The sequence below is a fragment of the Phocoena phocoena genome, chromosome 21 (assembly GCF_963924675.1).
Source record: "Phocoena phocoena chromosome 21, mPhoPho1.1, whole genome shotgun sequence".
Lineage (NCBI taxonomy): Eukaryota > Metazoa > Chordata > Mammalia > Artiodactyla > Phocoenidae > Phocoena > Phocoena phocoena.
The window spans coordinates 19173941-19194711 of NC_089239.1; the positions used below are offsets into that span (position 1 = coordinate 19173941).

General features: G+C 40.9%; 1 protein-coding gene across 3 annotated transcripts in view; it reads right to left on the reverse strand.

Moving 5' to 3' along the window:
* Positions 1-20771, reverse strand: part of MTUS1 (microtubule associated scaffold protein 1) — a 104436-nt gene that overhangs the window by 70474 nt on the left and 13191 nt on the right. Inside the window, exon 3 of one of the 3 annotated variants that reach the window (XM_065899783.1) lies at positions 3927-4088. The exons of 1 other annotated variant lie outside the window; for it this stretch is intronic. In XM_065899783.1, the coding sequence (XP_065755855.1) occupies positions 3927-4088 (162 nt within the window). Of the gene's footprint in view, positions 1-1883; positions 2074-3926; positions 4089-20771 lie in introns of those variants that run through there. One more of the 3 variants, XM_065899785.1, reaches the window with a different exon arrangement.

Genomic DNA, 20771 nt, shown 5'->3' on the forward strand with positions numbered 1-20771 from the left:
GCATTAAAAGAATGAAAACGAAATTAATACCAGTCTGGATAATAGCATTTTCTTATTAAATAGTCCATTCAGACGTGCGTAAGGATTGAGCATGTTTTGCAATATGGGGTCAGAGTATGTACCGCCTGTCTTTCACCCGTTCCTCACCCCCGCGGGCCTCACTAGTCAAGCACACATTTTTGCTCTGAACCTGGAAGCAGCCAGAAAACCTTTCAACAGTGTTCTCCAGGTGATTCTCACCAACTGACCAGTGTTGACAGGCGACACAATACCTACTTGCCATCCTGCAATGAGGGTGGGACTGAAGGTGAATAAGACGAATCCTTCTATCACCTTGATCCCTTTGACCCAAAACACCCTCCTTCCAAACTGTGAGGCACCAACTTATTGTTGCGAAGAAAATAAAGGTGGTCAGAAACCTTTGCTGCTGCTTGGATTCTGAAGATGATCTAAGCCTCCCTGCCTGTTCACCAGGTGAGAACACTGAGGCTAAGACAGTGGAAGATTGTCCAACTTCAGTGACTTAGTAAGACTGACTAGGACTGAGTCCGAGTTGAACACCCTTTTCTATTGTATCACACTGTTGACTCCAGGGCTGGCCGTGAAGGTGAGGGAAGAGAAAGCTCCGTTTCTTCAGTTAACCTCTGCCTGTTCTATCTCTCAGACAGTGCAAGGAGCTTTGGTGTGCATCCTTTTATTTCCCCTCACCACCTGTCTCTCAAAAATAAATGTGCTTAGGATTTTGTGGCTAAACTGGTAGGAGTAGGAAGTGCTTGAACTTCATATTTGCTAATACGGCAAAATTACAAGCTCTCCTGAGACCTTTTTCTACACTCACACAAAGGTCCTCAAACCTTCAACTCTTTTCAAGACATATATACACACACACACACACACACACACACATATATACACACACATATATATATACAACATTTTTATCCAATGATCTTAAAAACTGGAACTTAGCTATCTGAGTCTGGAAGAGCTTACAACAATTAACCTCTAAAAATGAGCATATTTGATATAGAAACTACTATGCAATGTTTCATGCTAATATTAAAAAAAATCAATACTGTAACTTTAAAATTTTCTGTGCTGAAGAGAACACACACAAAGAACCTGCTGAAACCCGCAAATAAGAAAGATTTATTGTCTTATAGATCTTGATTCAGTCACTTTAAAACTTGGTCATGTTATTTCTATAACAGCCCTAAGCACGGAGAACCAGATGCTAATTTTACAACAGCACTCTGCAGTCTCAAAAGTGATTGCACTGACAGCATCGCGTCACAAAGAAAGGAATGGACAAAACAAGAAAACAAGCTTTAAAATCGTTCAAAGGCTTAACCCAATATGAATTTAAAACACTGATCAAAAGATTAAGTTATTTCCTAATATGACCCATCATTGTCAGAAATAGGAAAACTGCAGCTCAAAATGATTTTTTTCATATATTAAGGTATCTTTAAAAAGTGCACATTTTAAATATTTTTAGATATGAGTAAAATAAAATGTGATGTTTTCATTTTAATTCTAGGAAAGCATTCTTCTATCCTCGTACAACGATTAGGTACACACACAAAAACAACCAGTTATTTAATCAAAAATGAGACCATTAACTAGTCTTATAAAATAATTTCATGTGCAATGAACTTCGACAATGCTGCTGAATTATATTTAGTCCGAGTCTCAAAACACATAAAATACACAATAAACTGGTAGACAGAATCATTCACAACTTAAATATAAACATGCCCAAGAAATACAATTAACAAATTACAAGTTATAAAAATAGCAATCAAGAGATGCTAAATCAATTTATTGAATAAAATTTAAACATGCTTACAAAGAAAGAATCAAACCAGAAATCATCGACCTACTTCTTTTCCCAGTAAACGTGGCTAACAAAGGAACTATACAAAGGCTGTAGGATCCCAGAACCAGCAGTGTCAATAAGGTAGCATCGTAGTGCCTCTCTGAGCCAGTCGGTGGGGTGAGTGTAGAATTGATAAATATTTTCGAAGAAGTATCCGTTTCTGTACAACTGCGAAATCCTCCTGGTATAGTCATTTAAAAGGATCAAAGCAAGCTTAGGCAGGAAAAACTGCAGCCATGTTCACTCCCCTATCCCTCATGCTTGCTCTTAGTGAATTAGAATGGAGAAGGAAAAAAATCTGTAAGCTCCAAGGCACTACACAGAACAGATTAAACCAGCTAGCAAATCCAACTAAGAAAGAGACATTGATTTGAATGCTTCATCTGCGACAGAGACACAGCCCCTAGACAGGCTCTGTGGGTACACGGGAAGCCCCTTTGTTAAAAGACAAAAAGGAATGGACAAAAGCATTTGACACCCTCCTTAGGAGTGTCAGACACGGTCCTGAATGGGGCCACCGCAACATGGCCGTCGGCAGGGGTGCTGGGCAGCGGGGCTCCACGGGACGTGCCTCCTGCCAGGGCCACGAGTGCCAGCGCTACACAACCCTCCAGCCCCCGAGAACACCTTGGTGCTTCCATCTTGGCAGAATGTTTTCAAAACTTCCCTTTACAAACAGGGAGCACTGCAAGTGAAATGACCTTAAAAGAATACACGTGTGAATTACCTTTTCAAATCATCAAGAATCAACGGATACATGCGAACCCTTCTGATCTTATGCCACAACTTCAAAATTCAAATCATAAGCGGATAACTGTCCCGTTTAATTTCAAGTAACAAATTTCAGCGTTCCTAAAGGTCCAGTATACAGCTACTGACTCTCATAGGAGACCGACTCCTGCTGCTAAATGCCCTCTCGGAAATGTGTTCATTAATTTGGTCATTAATTCAGTGCCTTACCCTCCACAAACACATTCTCAATTCTGTCACATGTTGGCTGAGTGCCCTTGGACCAGCGACAACCTCTCTGGGCCTCAATTACCTTGCATATAGAAAAAGGGTAACAGAAGTTATTTGAGAGGAAATGAAAGAAAGAATGTATGGTAACCCTACACATTGCTCCACACCCAGAAGGTTCATAACCATGACTACGCTTTGTCCCTGTCCCCTCACCGGAAAGAAGAAACAGATCCTCCCCTTCAAGCGGAGAGAACTTCCCTCTTCCCCACCACTCCCTTATATCTTGTTTTATCTGATATTCTAGTTATCCACATAAATATCTTCTTTCTCAGCTACCTTTGAGAATAGGGACCATTTCTTTGATATCTCATATCCTTCACAGCATCTACAGTGGTGCCTGTACACAGCAGGCACTCCAAAATTGCTCAAATTAGTTAACCCATAAATTCTGTGAAAGAAATTAAAAAGGAAATGAGCAAATAAACACTAAGGCCAAATACATCTTTTGAACGAAAGGGATAATTCAATTCACTCATTTTATACACAGCAAACTGAATTCATACTAACTGAAAACCCCCAAAATATATTCTGTTTAAATTACTTAAAACTAGGCTTGGAGTTATAATATACTACTCTTAATACACTGAATCTAGCATCCAAAGTTTAAGATTAGAAAAAACACATCTACAAAATATAGCCACTTACAAAATAAATGAAACTGAAGTTATCTTTTTTTCTGATTTCCAGTTGGGTTCCAATAGCCTCTAGATTGCTTTCTTTCCTTAAACAAGCCAAAAAAACCCCACCCTCTTCAAATTATACACTTTAGAATCCTTCATGCAAAAAAATACCAGTTGCCTTCAACAGATAAATATTTCTATGTTTCATAGCACATTCATCAAAAGAGAATGTCGTTGAAAGAATTTGTTTTTCCTGCTAAGCTTTTAGAGCAATTCCAAGGGAGAAGCAAGATGCATATTTTCCCCTAAATCACAGAACCAAAAATTCTGATAATTTGTAGCGCATAAGATTTCTCTTAAAACTACAGTTTCAACAAGCCCCAAAGTCTGAAATAAGACTGACTTACAGTTATTGCTGTAAGTGCTCAGATCAGTGTGGGTGCTGGCAACAGAGGAGGTGCTTCCCGTCCTCCGCAGCGCAGAACTTTTCAGAGATGCTTTGGATTTAGGAAGTGGTCTAGGCGAATTCACCCAAGACGGCTGTGCAGTTTTCAAGGATGCAGGTTTTCCTTGGGGGTTTAAAAAAAAAAAATGTTTCCACTGCTATTCACTCCAAAAACTTTAATCTTGTAAACCTGAACTCCTACATGAACAAGTGAGTCAAAACGTAAAATGAATATTCAGAATCCCGCAGGAGGGGTCCCTGTAATCCTGAAGTAGTTAACTCACGTCTTCTGTGACACAGAGACCAGAAGAGCCACTGGAGACAGAAGCTTTTAGCAAAGTTGAAATCAAGGAATAAACAAACTGACATGACTTCCCCCCATATCATTGATTAAAAAGGAAACACATTAGTGCATTCACACACTAAGCTACCATATAAAACATAGGTGAACATTAAAAAACAACCAAAACAGGAAGGAAGAAAAAGTCAACTTGAGAAAAACAATTTTAAAATGTCTAATGCCTAACAACAGCAGGTGGTGCTATAAATGCCTAACAGCAGGTGGTGCTATATTATTAGCATCTTTTTCATCTTACCTTTTCATCTTTACTCTTTATTTGCCAAACTTAAAGGGTCCTCACTCAAACTCCTAACTCTTGCTTGCAGCAAAAGTGTTGCCACTTAACAGCAAGATGTACGGACGCTGCCCCTTCCCCGGCATCTTTGAAACCTCACCATTCTGACGCTCACGCCTGAACACGGGCATTTCGCAAGTCCGTGCCTTTGCTCCTACTTTCTTCATATCCGTCTCTCCAGGAGAGTCTATTTTATCGACTTTACTCTAACCATTGCCTTATATGGATGAATCCCAAATTCCCATCTGCAGCTCTGTCTTCCTGAATCCCAATGCCACTCACATTTTCAATTTCTTGTTGAACCTTTCCAACTCGGACAATTAGACAACCTCCTACCTACTTGTGCTAACCATAATTAAATTTTCCTTTTTCCCAGCCCCAAAACATTGGAATCATCTTTCTTCCCCCATCAGAGTCTCATTTAATCTAACGTTAAGTTTCTCAATGCTACCTGGATCATATAACTGAAGAATATCAAGAGTTGAAAAGGACCTTACCTGCAAATGATAGTGTCACATATTACTAATGGCACCCTAAGGGAGTAAAGTAGGTTTTCCAAAAAGTAATGCTCACTTCTTTGTCCCAGTTATTTCACTTATAAAAATCTCATCTTAATAGAGAAAAAGAGCTGAAGTGCCTTAGGCCTGGCATCTAAAGTTCTCCTGTCTGCAGCCTCACCCTGTACTGAATCTTGTACATCAGTGTGAGCCCTGCTCCAATCACCCGTTTTCTCTTTTTCTCCCTGACACCAGGATGTGCTATTCCAATTCAAAAGGCACATCATTTCTTTCCTTTCCTTTCTTTTTTAAAAAAAATTTATTTAATTAATTTATTTTTGGCTGCATTGGGTCTTGGTTGCTGTGCGCGGGCTTTCTCTAGTTGCGGTGAGCAAGGGCTACTCTTCGTTGCGGTGCGCGGGCTTCTCATTGCGGTGGCATCTCTTGTTGCGAAGCATGGGCTCTAGGCTCCCGGGTTCAGCAGTTGTGGCACGTGGGCTCAGTAGTTGTGGCTCACGGGCTCTAGAACACAGGCTCAGTCGTTGTGGTACATGGGCTTAGTTGCTCCGTGGCATGTGGATCTTCCCGGACCAGGGCTCAAACCCGTGTCCCCTGCATTGGCAGGCGGATTCCTAACCACTGCGCCACCAGGGAAGCCCACATCATTTGTTTTCAAAGAGGTGTTCCTCCCCTCAATTCAAATGCTACAAATCCTTATTTACTCTCTTACACTTTGCCTGAATAACTGTATTAGACCCCAAAGTTCTTTCCTTCGATCCTTTCCAGCTCCATGGTGTTGATCTCCTGAATGTGAAAACTAAGGTCATGACCCAATCTATAATCTGTGATTCCCCATTATCTGCAGGATGACATTATTTTTAAGCCTCTTAATTAATATTTAATTTTAAAGACATAAAAGGCAGTCCTAGGGTTGGTTGATTCCTACCCAATTCTTCCCCCTTATGCTTCACCATGCCCCTACCTCGCTGTGCGTACATACACACACACACACACCCCTTCTTTTTATTTTTCCAGGATGTTTTACTCTATTCTTCTGCTCTGCCCAACCCTGTGAATGCAATGACCTTCTTTCCCTCCAGTCCTCAAACTCTGCCCAGTGAATACAAAGTGAGTTGACGATTCTCTTTTAAATCCTTGCTGCGTCAGCCCAGGTTTACTGAATCCCAGTCTCCCTTTTAACAAGATCCCCTGGTAATTTAAATACACATTAAGTCTGAGAAGTACAGCTGAGAATCCCAACCTCTTTGTAAAGCCTTTCCTTCCAGGACATTCCCTGCTAAGTGCCATGGACCACACCTTCTTTTATGCTCAGACCCATACTTCCTTCTGTCATGGCATCTGTTTCAATACGCCTCTCAGACTAGTCTCCACAGCCCCTGAGAACAGGAAAAGAACCTGATTCAATTCCGTTCCCTGAGGACCCAGCAAAGTGTCTAGCGTGGTGTAAGACTTAATGTTTGCTGAATGAATGAATTTTTCTTTTGAGGCCAAAAGTAGGATGGGGGAGATAAGAAGAGGTTGGAAAAGGGTACAGACCGTCAGCCCTCAGATGCATAAGGTCTGAGGATAATGTAAGACACGGTAACTAGAGGTGATACACAGCGTTATCGCTGTATTGAAATTTGCTGTAAGAGTAGAACTTAAATGTTCTTACATACACACAATAAATATGTAAGGTGATAACGTGTTTATTAACTAGATGGTGTAAATCCTTTCACAATGTATATGTAAATAAATCAAATATCTTACAATTGTCAATTATACCTCAATGAAATCAAAAAATATACACAGAATTATAATAACAGTAATAGAGCTATTTTAAAAAATTTTAAAGGCCAAGAGTGAAGGACAAATTCTGATAATGTTTTCTCTCATCATCTACATTGAAGCATTCAACACTTAACCAATTTTTACAAAAGCTTATTTGTCCTTTGTTAATAGACTCTTCAGTCTATCAATTAAAGGGAGACAGTGTTCTTTACATTCCTTATAATAATTAGCAAATAACCAATATTCAAGTAGCCATTTGATTTTTTAATTTATATTTGGCCACTGGTTTTACCTGCTCTTGGAGGGATAAACAGATTTTTAGAATTTAAATTTACCAAATTGCTGCTCCTTTGGCAAAAACATTCTGATGAGTCATCATTATTGGAAACAATAAGCAAGGCTGGGTAAGGGACGGATGAAAATTTCTGTGTCAGAGCCACAAGGCAGCCAAGGCTCAGTACGTTTGGAAAATTAACTTTTTTTCAGAAAGGGATATCTCATGGCTTTGTTTCTGAAAGCATTGTAGGTTTACAGACATTTCTCAGTGTGCCTCAGAATTACTACACACCTGTACCCTCTCTGATTCCAACACACAGCCTGGCACTTACCCCAAGCCCAATCATCACTCCCCTGAACTGGCCCCTCCCATTTTCACAAGTCTCACTGTCACCCCAATCCAGCCCCACCCCTTCCATCTAGTGGCAATTTGTGTCCCAGCCAAAGTCCTCCCTGTTCTTCCATCACTCTTGACGAGCAGTCACTGAGGACACAGAATGATGCCTACTTCACTGAAGGATTACTCCTTTGAAACGGAGACGAATCCTAACAGTGCATTACTATCACCATCCCCAGTTTACAGATGAGCAACCTACTTAAGTGGTTAAACGGCTTACTTAGGTCGCACACCTATAACCAGTGACAGAAGGGCCTAGAATGCAGGTAACTTACCACCTGCCCACTGTTCCCTCGACTGTGCCGTGGACAGACGTGCCAGGCTTGGGGGCCAGCCTGAACCCCTCTTGCTAGGAAGGTGCTCCTGTAGTGAATGCTAAAACTGTGGGACCACAACAAAGGTACTTAGCTGCTTCCCTAATGGTCATAATGTTTAACTCAGTAGCAGAGTTGACCTAAGGTGCCTGTGACTGGACTTTATATAAAGAAGCAGTAAAACATACACATCATAAGCAGTATTAAAAGTAAGACATTGCAACCCTGGACTGAGCACCTCTGAGAAACCTAAACACAGCATCCTTCAACAATGAAATCAATACAGGACTGCTCTTACAAGTTCTGAAGAGATGACATTTACCAGTTTACTTCACACCGTGTAACTTATCCCAGATGTGAATCATAACCGTTTAAGATCTACCTGCAGAGACAGTATTGACCTTAGTGGTTTATTTTAAGCTCATGCTGTTAGCATCACCCTACATATAGACAACACATTTGTTCTGATTCTATAATTATAACCATCTTTTGTCTAGGGAAAAATCTGGCAAGAATAACATCTTCACTTTGCCTTATATAGTAACACAGAGATTCTACTGGATTTGAAGCATACCTTCACCCAACAATTTACTCGGAAAACCACCTTGGAAAATCCGATTAAATGCACTGTTATTCAACAACAAAAAATCATTAAGGAACACCTTACAAAACTGAAAATCCATAAGAAAGATTAAGTGAAAAAAAAAGGACAATGTTAATATTACCCTATCTCTTTAAGTTTATACTTATCTATATATTGAAAAATTCCAGAAGGATACAGCAAATTTTTTATGGGCCCCTTATAGGATAGAGCACAGTGGGACATGGGGGAAAAGAGAAGGAAACGGACAGAAAGGGGGAATTTTCCCTTCTTACTTTATATACTTACATATCACTCCATGTGAATTTTTTTTTAACGATAAGCCTATTTTTTATAATAAAAACTAAAAAATATTATTAAAGTCAATGTGGTCAAACATTTAATCAGATAAAAGATACTCAAGACAAAATAGACTAAAAAACTAAAAACAGATAAACTGGATCAATAATTAAAGTAAGTAGATTCTAATATTCTTATTCCTATGCATCTGTAAGCATTAGGTATTCTTTAATGATTTTAATTTTACTAAGAAAAAGAAAAAAGAAGTCAATGCCTTAAATTGATACTTTTATATGGCCATGATGAAAAGTCACTTTACTGCTGCAAAATTCTTCATGATACCATAATGGTATGTTTCCTTGGACTGGAAATTAAAGCCAAAGAATGAACTCCTGAATGGCACCTCCTTTGTTCTGACTCTTACATTAAATGACACATTCTCCAGGAGAAAGCTCCCAGAGCCTTCCTAGGAATGGAGTGTAAGAACTTTAGACCCTAATTGTTGGGGGAGGGGTGTGGTGGGAGGATGGAGAGGGAGGGGCACTGCAGCTTCCTGAGCACTTGCATCAGAACTTGATCATGTGGCAACACTAGGAAGAGCTGACCAAAGGGAAGAGTTTTAAATCAGGGGAACAGGACTTCCCTGGTGGTGCAGAGGTTAAGAATCCACCTGCCAATGCAGGGGACATGGGTTCAGTCCCTGGTCTGAGAAGATCCCATGTGCCACGGAGCAACTAAGCCCGTGCGCCACAAGTACTGAGCCTGAGCTCCAGAGTCTGTGAGCCCCAACTACTGAGCCCAAGTGCCACAACTACTACAAGCCCGCGAACCTAGAGCCCATGCTCTGCAACAGGAGAACACACAGCAATGAGAAGCCCACGCACCACAATGAAGAGTAGCCCTGCTCGCCGCAACTAAAGAAAGCCCACACGCAGCAATGAGGACCCAACGCAGTCAAAGATAGATGAGTAAAATAAATAAATTTATTAAAAAAATAATCAGGGGAACACTTAGGAGGCTAGTGCACCTGCCAGGGCTAGAGGCGATGAGGCTTTTAACTAGACAATGAAAAGGAGATTACTGAGGTCAGTCTGAATAAATAAGCTACATATTAATATATGCAATTTAAAATATAAATTATTATATAAAATGTAACAAATATTCTTAAGAAGGCAAGTGCCACTAACTACTAGAGCCAGGAAGAGAAAATGCCAAATAAACGACATAGATAGTTAAAATACAAAAAATAAGAATACGTTTAAAGCTACTGGGTTGGCCAAAAGGTTTCATTCAGTTTTTTCCATAAGATGGCTCTAGTATCACTTACTTGTCTTTAACTTCATTCAAGACTATTTCATTAGATTGTATGTGACAACTGTCATATCAGCATGCATTTTTAAAAAATCAAAATTGGTAAATTTTTGTGTAGCCATTTTAATATTGAAGAAAAAAGCAACATTTTCAGCATATTATGCTTTATTATTTCAACAAAGGTAAAAATGCAACCAAAACACAAAAAAAAGATTTGTGCAGTGTATGGAGAAGGTGCTGTGACTGACTGAATGTGTCAAAAGTGGTTTTCAAAGTTTCGTGCTGGAGATTTCTCGCTGAACAATGCTCCACGGTCAGGTAGGCCAGTTGAAGTTGATAGTGATCAAATCAAGACATTAATTGAGAACAATCAACGTTATACCATGTGGGAGATAGCCAACATACTCAAAATGTCCAAATCAAGTGCTGAAAATCATTTGTACCAACTTGGTTATATTAATTGCTTTGATGTTTGGGTTCCACATAAGTTAAGTGAAAAAAAACTTCTTGACTATATTTCTGCAGGTGAGTCTCTACTTAAACGTAAAAAAATGTTCCGTTTTTAAAACAAATTGTGGGGCCTCCCTGGTGGCACAGTGGTTAAGAATCCACCTGCCAATGCAGGGGACACAGGCTCAATCCCTGGTCTGGGAAGATCCCACATGCTGCAGAACAACTAAGCCCGTGTGCCACAACTACTGAGCCTGCGCTCTAGAGCCCGCGAGCCACAACTACTGAGCCCGTGAGCCACAACTACTGAAACCCACGTGCCTAGAGCCCGGGCTCCGCAACAAGAGAAGCCACTGCGATGAGAAGTCCGCGCACTGCAATGAAGAGTAGCCCCTGCTCGCTGCAACTAGAGAAAGCCGGTGCACAGCAACGAAGACCCAATGCAGCCATAAATAAATAAATTTTAAAAATAACTAAATAAATTTATTTTAAAAATAAAACAAATTGTGACAAGTGATGAAAAGTGGATACTGTGCAATAATGTGGAACGGAAGAGATCGTGGAGCAAGTGAAATAAACCACCATCAACCACACCAAAGGCCGGTCTTCATCCAAAGAAGGTGATATTGTGTAAACGGTGGGATTGGAAGAGAGTCCTCTATTATGAGCTCCTTCTGAAAACCAAATGATTAATTCCAACAACTACTGCTCCCAGTTAGACCAACTGAAAGCAGCACTCGACGAAAAGCATCCAGAATTAGTCAACAGAAAATGCATAATCTTCCATCAGGATAATGCAAGACTGCATATTTCTTTGATGACCAGGCGAAAACTGTTACAACTTGGAAAGTTCCGATTCATTTGCTGTATTCATCAGACATTGCATCTTTGGATTTCCATCTATTTAGGTCTTTACAAAATTCTCTTAATGGAAAAAAATTTCAATTCCCTGGAAGACCATAAAAGGCACCTGGGACAGTTCTTTGCCCAAAAAGATAAAAAAGTTTGGGGAAGATGGAATTATGAAGTTGCCTGAAAAATGGCAGAAGGTAGTGGAACAAAAGGGTGAATACATCGTTCAATAAAGTTCTTGGTGAAAACGAAAAATGTGTCTTTTATTTTTACTTAAAAGCCAAAAAGGGACTTTTTGGCCAACCCAATATAATTATAACTCTTTAAATACAACTATATAGAGGAAGTGACCTTTGGAGTAAGTATCTATGGTAACTATGAATTATTATTATGAAACAAAAGTAAAGCTACCCCAAGGGATAAAAAAAAATCAACAATAAGTTACGGGAGAAATAAATCATACACATGTGAAACTATGGCTGCAGATTCCCTCTCAACCTGGAGGACCAAATTCTCTCGTTGACACTAATGTAGATGTTTAAAAATTTTGCTTCAATGGTAGAGTACTGTTGTTTAAAAATTATTTAAACAGACCTGATAAGCTGCTTACAAAATAAGTACTGTGCAACAATCGACAGCTTTCTGATGGACCAGGAAATAAAAGGAAAAAGATCCTTTGCTTTAGCAACAAAAAGTAGTTGCAGGGCTTCCCTGGTGGCGCAGTGGTTGGGAGTCCGCCTGCCGATGCAGGGGATACGGGTTCGTGCCCCGGTCCGGGAGGATCCCACATGCCGCGGAGCGGCTGGGCCTGTGAGGCATGGACGCTGAGCCTGCGCGTCCGGAGCCTGTGCTCCGCAACGGGAGAGGCCACAGCAGTGAGAGGCCCGCGTACCGCAAAAAAAAAAAAGTAGTTGCACACACACTATTTCTATGAATAAATGTATCAAATAGTGCTAGTATGATGATAAATTACAAAAATGGGGGCATAAAAGATTTGAATAAGTGGGACATACATGTTCATTCTTCCCTGAATTACCATATTAATTGATTACTATTCCTATTTAAATCATATGTGATTATTTTTAAAGGGGAAATTGGGAGAGTTTTTTTTAAAACAATTAAAACTAGTCTAGAATGAGTAAGAAGAGTCAAAAATTTTTTAGAACATAAAAATGAGGATTATAACTCAACACCAAGAGCAACAACAAAAAATGATTTAAAAATAGGCAAAGGGGCTTCCCTGGCGGTCGAGTGGTTAAGATTTCGCCTTCCAATGCAGGGAGTGCAGGTTTGATCCCTGGTCAGGGAGCTAAGATCCCACATGCCTCAGGGCCAAAAAGCCAAAACATAAAACAGAAGCAATATTGTAACAAATTCAATAAAGACTTAAAAAAAAAAATGGGCACAGGACCTGAATAGAACTTTCCCCAAAAGAAGATATACAATGGCTGAGAAGCACATGAAAAATTGCTCCACATCATTAGTCATTAGGGAAATGCAAATCAAAATCACAATAAGATACCACTTCACATCTATTAGGATGGCTATTATAAAAACAAGACAGAAAATAAGCGTCAGCAAGAACGTGAAGAAATTAGAACACTGTGTATTGGTGCGAGAATAGTAAAATGGTGTAGCTGCTGTGGAAAATGGTGTGTTGGGTTCCTCACAAAATTAAAAATAGGGCTTCCCTGGTGGTGCAGTGGTTGAGAGTCCGCCTGCCGATGCAGGGGACACGAGTTCGTGTCCCGGTCCGGGAAGAACCCATATGCCGCGGAGCGGCTGGGCCTGTGAGCCATGGCCGCTGAGCCTGCGCGTCCGGAGCCTCTGCTCCACAACGTGAGAGGCCACAGCAGTGAGAGGCCCGCGTACCGCAAAAATAACAAAAAAAAAAAATTAAAAATAGAACTACCTTATGATCCAGCAATTCAACTTCTGGGTATTCACCCAAAAAACCTGAAAGCAGGATCTTCAAGAGATATCCGAATACCAGGTTCACAGCATCATTATTTATAATAGCCAAAGGGTGGAAGCAATTGAAGTACCCATTAGTAGATGCCTGGATAAACAAAACGTGGCATATACATACCATGAAATATTTATTCAGCCTTTAAAAAAGAAGGAATTCTGACACAGGCTACAATATAGATGGACCTAAAGACATTATGCTAAGTGAAGTAAGCCGGTCACAAAAGGACAAACATTGTATGACTCCTCTTATATAGGTTACCTACAGTGGTCAAATTCATAGAAAGAGAAGAATAGAATGGTGGTTGCCCGGAGTTGAGGGAAGGGGGCAGTAAGGAGTCAGTGTTCAGTGGACAGTTTCAGGTGGAGAAGATGAAAAGTTCTGGATACGGGATGCTGGTATGGGCTGTACAACCATGGGAGTGTACTTCATACCACTGAACTGTACGTTTAAGTTGTGAAAAGGGTACATTTTATGTAATATATATTTTACTACAACTTTTTAAAGTTTAAAAAGTTAGGAGTTTGTGCTACTAGTTATTATAGTACATTATAAAATAGTAAAACAGTCTATTAATGGTAAAAAATTATATTGACAGATTAATAAACTGGTATATCAATCTCAGAAATACAAAAATTCAGAATCAGATAGTGGAGATATTTCCAATCAGTGAAGACATTTATTTGTGATAAGATATTTGAATATTCTAAAAAATTAAAATGTGAGAAGCAGCACGGTGTAGTGGTTAAAAGTCAACAATCTAGAGCCAGACTGCCTAGGTTTAAACCCAGCCCTGCCAACACACAGGCTGGGGGCAGCCTTCTTTTTTTTTTGAAAGGATTCTATTCTTTTTTTTTTTTTTAACATCTTTATTGGAGTATAATTGCTTTACAATGGTGTGTTAGTTTCTGCTTTATAACAAAGTGAATCACCTATACATATACGTATATCCCCATATCTCCTCCCTCTTGCGTCTCCCTCCCTCCCACCCTTCCTATCCCACCCCTCTAGGTGGTCACAAAGCACCGAGCTATCTCCCTGTGCTATGTGGCTGCTTCCCACTAGATATCTATTTTACGTTTGGTAGTGTATATATGTCCATGCCACTCTCTCACTTCGTCCCAGCTTCCCCTTCTCCCTCCCTGTATCTTCAAGTCCATTCTCTACATCCGCATCTTTATTCCCGTCCTGCCCCTAGGTTCTTCATGACCTTTTTTTTTTTTTTGTCCTCATATGTAAGAATGGGGGTGATTATAGTGGTACTTATGTCATAGGTCCGTGTGAGAGTTAAATGAGTGTATTTTTAAATGCTTAGAACAGCACCTGGCACATAGTAAGTGACATATAAATATTAGCTACTAGCTCTCATCTACATCAAGAAGATATTAAAATTGGATTAAAAAGGAAACCAAAACCATACAAATTAAGATAATTAAATACAGATCAATCTTCTCTTTTAGTAGAGGTTTTGGGAAGCATAAAAATATAGGAAAACTTAAAAGATGTATATGACTATAAAAATGGAAAATCTTTAAATCACTGTATACAAAATAAAAAGTCATACAGTAAAACACAGGACAAAGGACAACAGATATCATATCAATAATGAAGAATCATATACCCCAACAGTGTAAGTAAGCAAAAGCTCTAAACAAGAATAAATTAAAACAGTCAATACAGTTTCTTTTCAATTTAACCTTATCGTGGCTCACTTCTTCCCTGGCTCCCTGACTGTCACTCCTAATCTCCATTTCCTTTGCTCACATTCTATAGAAGGGTTTAAAAAGCCAAATACTTGCGGTCCTAACCTTTCTTCAAATTAGGGGTGTGATCCGGTTTGTGCCAATAAGACTTAAAGATAAGAGTGCCAGAAGGCAAGGTGCTGGTTAAGACTTGCCCTCCCTGATAAAGTTAGGCAGGCATGTCGGGAGAAAGGCCCTTCGCTCCCAGCCTTTGCGCATAGCAGTTGGGGGACTTAGCGCTTGGAACTCTTAGCGACCATACTTTAAACTGAAAAGTCACAGACAAAAGCAGGACGAGTGCCGAGGCAGGACGAGTGGAAGGACAGAAAGATGACATTATTTTTTTTGTTTTGTTTTGTTTTGTTTGCGGTACGCGGGCCTCTCACTGTTGTGGCCTCTCGCGTTGCGCAGCGCAGGCTCCGGACGCGCAGGCTCAGCGGCCATGGCGCACGGGCCCAGCCGCTCCGTGGCACGTGGGATCCTCGCGGACCGGGGCACGAACCCGTGTCCCCTGCATCGGCAGGCGGACCCTCAACCACTGCGCCACCAGGGAAGCCCTAAGATGACATTATTGAACCACCAACCCAGGAACTGCCCACCTCTAGCTTCCTGTTAAGTAAACGCACAGCCTTCTGGTTTAAAATGATCTGTGTCGTACACATGCTCCTGTCCACAGCATTTGGTGCAGTTGACTCGTCCTCTCTCCTTAAAAGGCTTTCTTTCCTTGGCCTCCAGGACACCACTCTCCACTGACTTCCCTCCTACCTTCCTGGCTGTTCCTTCTTGGTCTCCTTTGTGATTCCTCCTCCACTCTCTAGCCCTTTAAAGCTGAAGAGGACCCCAGAGGTACTTCAGAGACTCCATGCAATTCCCCAAACGTGCCCTTGACCTATTTTCTTTCTATACTTCCTCTCTGGGCAATCTCATCCAGTCGAGTGGCTTTACATACCAGCTAACTGTTGATGAATCCCAAACTGATCTCCCTCGACCAGACTTCTCCTGTGCACTCTAGACTTGTAAATCCAACTTTCTACTCTACACCTCCATGGATGTACCTGTGATTTTTCTCAACGAGATCCCACCTCCCAACATCCGTGTCTCCATCATCCTTCCCCATCTCAGCTCACACCGAAGTGTTGAGGGTTATCTCTGATTCCTCTCCTTTACTCTCAACCCTCATTCCAACAGCAAACCCTGTTGTCTTTATTTTCAACACGTATAGCTAAACCTGGCCCCCTCTCACCCCCCACCCAACCCTTCCACACCCCTATGGAGCCACAGCCTCCTGCCATGATTACAGCCATGCTTCCTCATGGATGTTTCTGCTGGGTCTCTCACTCCCACTCAGTGTATTCTCTACACAGCTGTAACAGTGATTCTGTTAAAATTAAAGTCACTTTGGTTAAGAGCCGAAGTCCTTATGATTTTCAAGACTATACATGATCTGGCTCTCCACTACCTGTCACACCTCATCTCCTATTTCACTTTTCCTTACTTCATCCCTTGCTACTCCTAAGAGCTGTCAGTTAAGCTCCACCTCAGGATCTTTCCACTGGCTCTTTCCTCTGACTGGTGTGATTTTTCTTCCAGATGTTCATACAGCTGGCTCCCCGCAGGCCTTTACTCAAAAGCTACCTCTCTCTCTCTCTTTCCCATGCCCATACACCTCAACATTTCACACCCCCCATTCTGCGTTAGTAGTTTTTCTCTCTTTAGTGCTGTACGCTGTCAAACATCCTTTATACCTGATTTACTTATGAATAGCCTGTCTCTCCCAGCAGAATGTAACTTCACAGAGGGCACGTTTTCCTCTTGCGTTCACTTCTGTACCTCAGCACTGTGACCCTTGTATCTACATTTATCCAACAAGTATTTGAATGCCAAGCATATTCCAATTAAAATAAGATACCATTTTGCACTTTCCTAAACAGTGAATATTTGGCAAGGGCGTTAGAAATGTCAACACGGGGAATATAGCCAATATTTTATAAAAACTATAAATGGAGTATAACCTTTAAAAATTGTGAATCGTTATGTTATACATCTGTAATTTATATAATATTGTACAGCAACTATATTTCAATAAAAAAAAGAAATTAAAAAAAATACACATTGGCTAGGGTGTTGGGAAACACGCTTATATACTCGGGAGTGGGAGCACAGACTTGCACGCTATTTTTGAAGAGCAACTTGGCAACGTGTATCAAAAGTCTTAAAAATGCTCACACCCTCTGATTCCACCTAAAGGAATGTATCTCAGTAATTTACCTGAACAGCGTAAGTACTGATATACAAAGTTCTTCAGGGTAGAGTTGTTTAACATACTGAAAAACACTGGAAACAACCTAATGTTCAAAGAAGTCTGAAGAAATAAATCACAGCACATTGAGATGATGACTACAGTCCTTTTAAACCATATTTTTAAAGAATATTTAAAAATTTAAGAATCTAGGAAAATAGGCACCACACCTTTTAAAATGAAAAAGAAAATTCAATCAATTAAGGAATTGCCTATTGACTGTTAGGCATGGGGTTTTTAAAACAGTAGGAACTGTTTGTCTCCATTAGAAATACATAAGCATAAGTGCATGAGAATATGTAAAAAGAAAAGGCATTGAATAGCTATAAATTGTGAAGTTAGAGACTATTGGGCATTGATGCGATTAAGGATGTTCTCTCCCCGCCCACCCCTTCCCACTTCTAAAGTGCTATACTTTTTAAATAGCCTGCTGGGAAGGGGACATTGGAAACCTGATGTGACATTCAAATTAACTGGTTAAATTCAAGATAAGAGAGGGGCAGAGTAAGGTTCACCTTGCTTGGGACAATGCCTCCCACATTCCTTTCTTGACACAGACAGACCTGGGCTCTGTCGGAACCTCTTCTTTTTGCTGAATGCCTGCACACCGATGCATCACATCCTAATTGCCCACCTGCCCTCCTCCGTATGTCCATACATTCTGTACTGACTGTCTTCAATCTTTATATTCCATACTCTGAACCCCAACTGTGCCTTCATTTCTACTTCCTGGTGTACCAGCCAAGTCCTGAAAAACAACTCAATCCATATGTGTTCTTCTTATTTTTAATTCTGGGGTTTCAGTGTCAAAAATTAAACAGCAGAGAGCATCAATACTAAACCAAGACTGGCCCTTCTGTAATATAAAGGTATACCTCTATTATATTACAGAATTACCTATATTATTATTCCAAGGAAGAATTTCAACAAAATTTGATATTTGTAATCTTACCCTCTTCTGAAATCCTACAGCTCTTTTTTTATAGTACTATAAGGACAGATGTGATGAGGGATGAACTTGCCATTGCCCCATCTTGGCTGGTACCTTGAGGCCACGAATCATGTCTTACTTATCCCACGATTCCTCAGGCTCTGGAGTATGGCTTGCACAGTTTACACTTTCAGTCTGCCAAGGAAACAAATTACCTTCCAAAATGCAGAATTTCAGTAGTATGTATTCACATTTATATATTGCAAAATGTGACTTTCGTCACATTCTTGAGTTAGCTAAGGCAATATTATATCAGTAGGGCACAAGAAACTGTACTCTGTATAACCATCACCGTTTGCTTAGATTCGAGAGTAAACTCCAAAGATAAAGTCATAGCAGTACAGGTGAGTCACAAGAGGAACACAGCAAGTCTCTCTTAAGAGGGCAGTAATTTGACAGAGAAAAAAGAACATCCCACAAAACAAGGTTCTCATGATGACTCGAATTACACAGAAGCATAGCGTTCATGGTGATACTGTCAGTACCTGTTTCTGCAAGTATGTTCACAAGGTGTCTGTTGCTTCAGGTAGAGATTAAACAAAAATAACTTCCTGAATCACAGGCCTGGGAACATGTGTCCCGCAACTAAGGGTGTAGTAAGTCAAAGGCTTAGACAGGTTGCATCCTTTCCCAGGTACCACGAAGATAAGCAAGGTTCTTCACATGTTCATCAGCAAATGTACTGACCTGGTCGTGAGTGAGCTCACCTGGCACTCACACTGAAAACTCCTAATATGAACCGAGGTGGGCACCTGGGGGAGCCTCCTGTCTCATTAGAAGCCAAGATTCATGAGCGGAGCTACTTTGAACAACGAGGTCATTGTGACTCAAAACTGAGCCCTGTCTTCAGTTTATTTCCCTTTCTAGGGCTACAAAAATAAATCAATAAAATCTGCACAAACTCCCCTGAAAGAAATCACCTAACCTCATAAAAATGAGCCAGAAAATCTGAAAGAGGAAGCTGTCCATTCTCCACAGGTGCTAGTCTGAATCTGCACTCTTAACTCCCACTATTTAATCTCCAAATGGATTTATATCTACACCCTCTGCACCCCCGTCTCTATTTCAAAGACTACCGTGCCTGTGCCCTGGACACACCTGGATGCTGCCATCGCCTGGCTGTCCCTCATCCCCGTCCTTCATCTCTTTACCAGCTCTTTTCCCACAGGCTTCCTCACCCTCCACATGTTTTTACAGTCTTAAGCCTCAAACATGCACACACGCCTTTGAGGTGCTTTCTCAAGTCTTTAGTCTCTTCAAGTTCAACATGCCCCAAACTAACCCATCATGATTCTCTTTCTGACAATTTCTTCTTGCTGCTCTAGTCCCTGTTTCACCCCATAGCCACCCAGACAAGAAAGCTGAGGAGACACTTGGGACTGTTCACCACCAGCGAAGCTGACCAGACCCCTGTCCTCCAAAACATTTTTAATATTTTCACTCTGCTTTCTTTTTTTCTTTTTAAAAAATATTTATTTATTTGGGTGCGTCGGGTCTTAGTTGCAGCAGGCGGGCTCCATAGTTGCAGCTCGCCAGCTCTTTAGTCGTGGCATGCTAACTCTTAGTTGCGGCATGCATGTGGGATCTAGTTCCCAGACCAGGGATCGAACCTGGGCCCCCTGCACTGGGAGCGCGGAGTCTTAACCACTGTGCCACCAGGGAAGTCCCTCACTCTGCTTTCTATTACCAAATACTGGTGTAACTCTTACAAGTTTGTACCTAAACTATTAGAACTAATCTGCCTCGACCTTCCTTGGGGTTCACCCATCACTTACCCTAACACACAGCCTACTCAAGGCATGTTGACCCTGCCCTCCACCATGTTCCCCCAACACTCCAGGTCTTTCCTAAGGCTACATTTGCACCCCAGGGAAAGCCAGCAACCTTCCATGCCTGGCAAACCCCTATGCGCACATTCCAAGCCCAGTTCAATGTCACCACCCTTCTCCAGCCTTCCCTTGGGCTGAGTTAGTGGTGTTCCCTTTACTGTGGACACATAGTACTTCATACAAGTTTCCATTCAAATCAAGCCAGACAACATTTTACACCTGTTGTGTAAGAGGTACACTGTGCTGAGAGATGGAAAATATAAAAATAACTAAGACCTGGGCTCTATCCTTATGGATATCTTCCAGATATGGAAGGAAATAATTATAGCACAGTGTAATAAATGCAAAGTATCACAGAGAACAGGACAGTTCAGCTGGGGTTTGAAGAATGAAGAGGTTGCCCTCAAATGGTTTTCTGAAACCACCGCCTTTCACCTCACCCTCCAACTAGTGAGTGCATTAAAAGGACCTATAAATCATGTTTATGTTCTCAGGATCTAGTAGGCTGCCCAGCACACAGCAGGCGCTCAAAGCATTTCTCGAATGGACAAATAAGACAGACTGCACAGTTTAT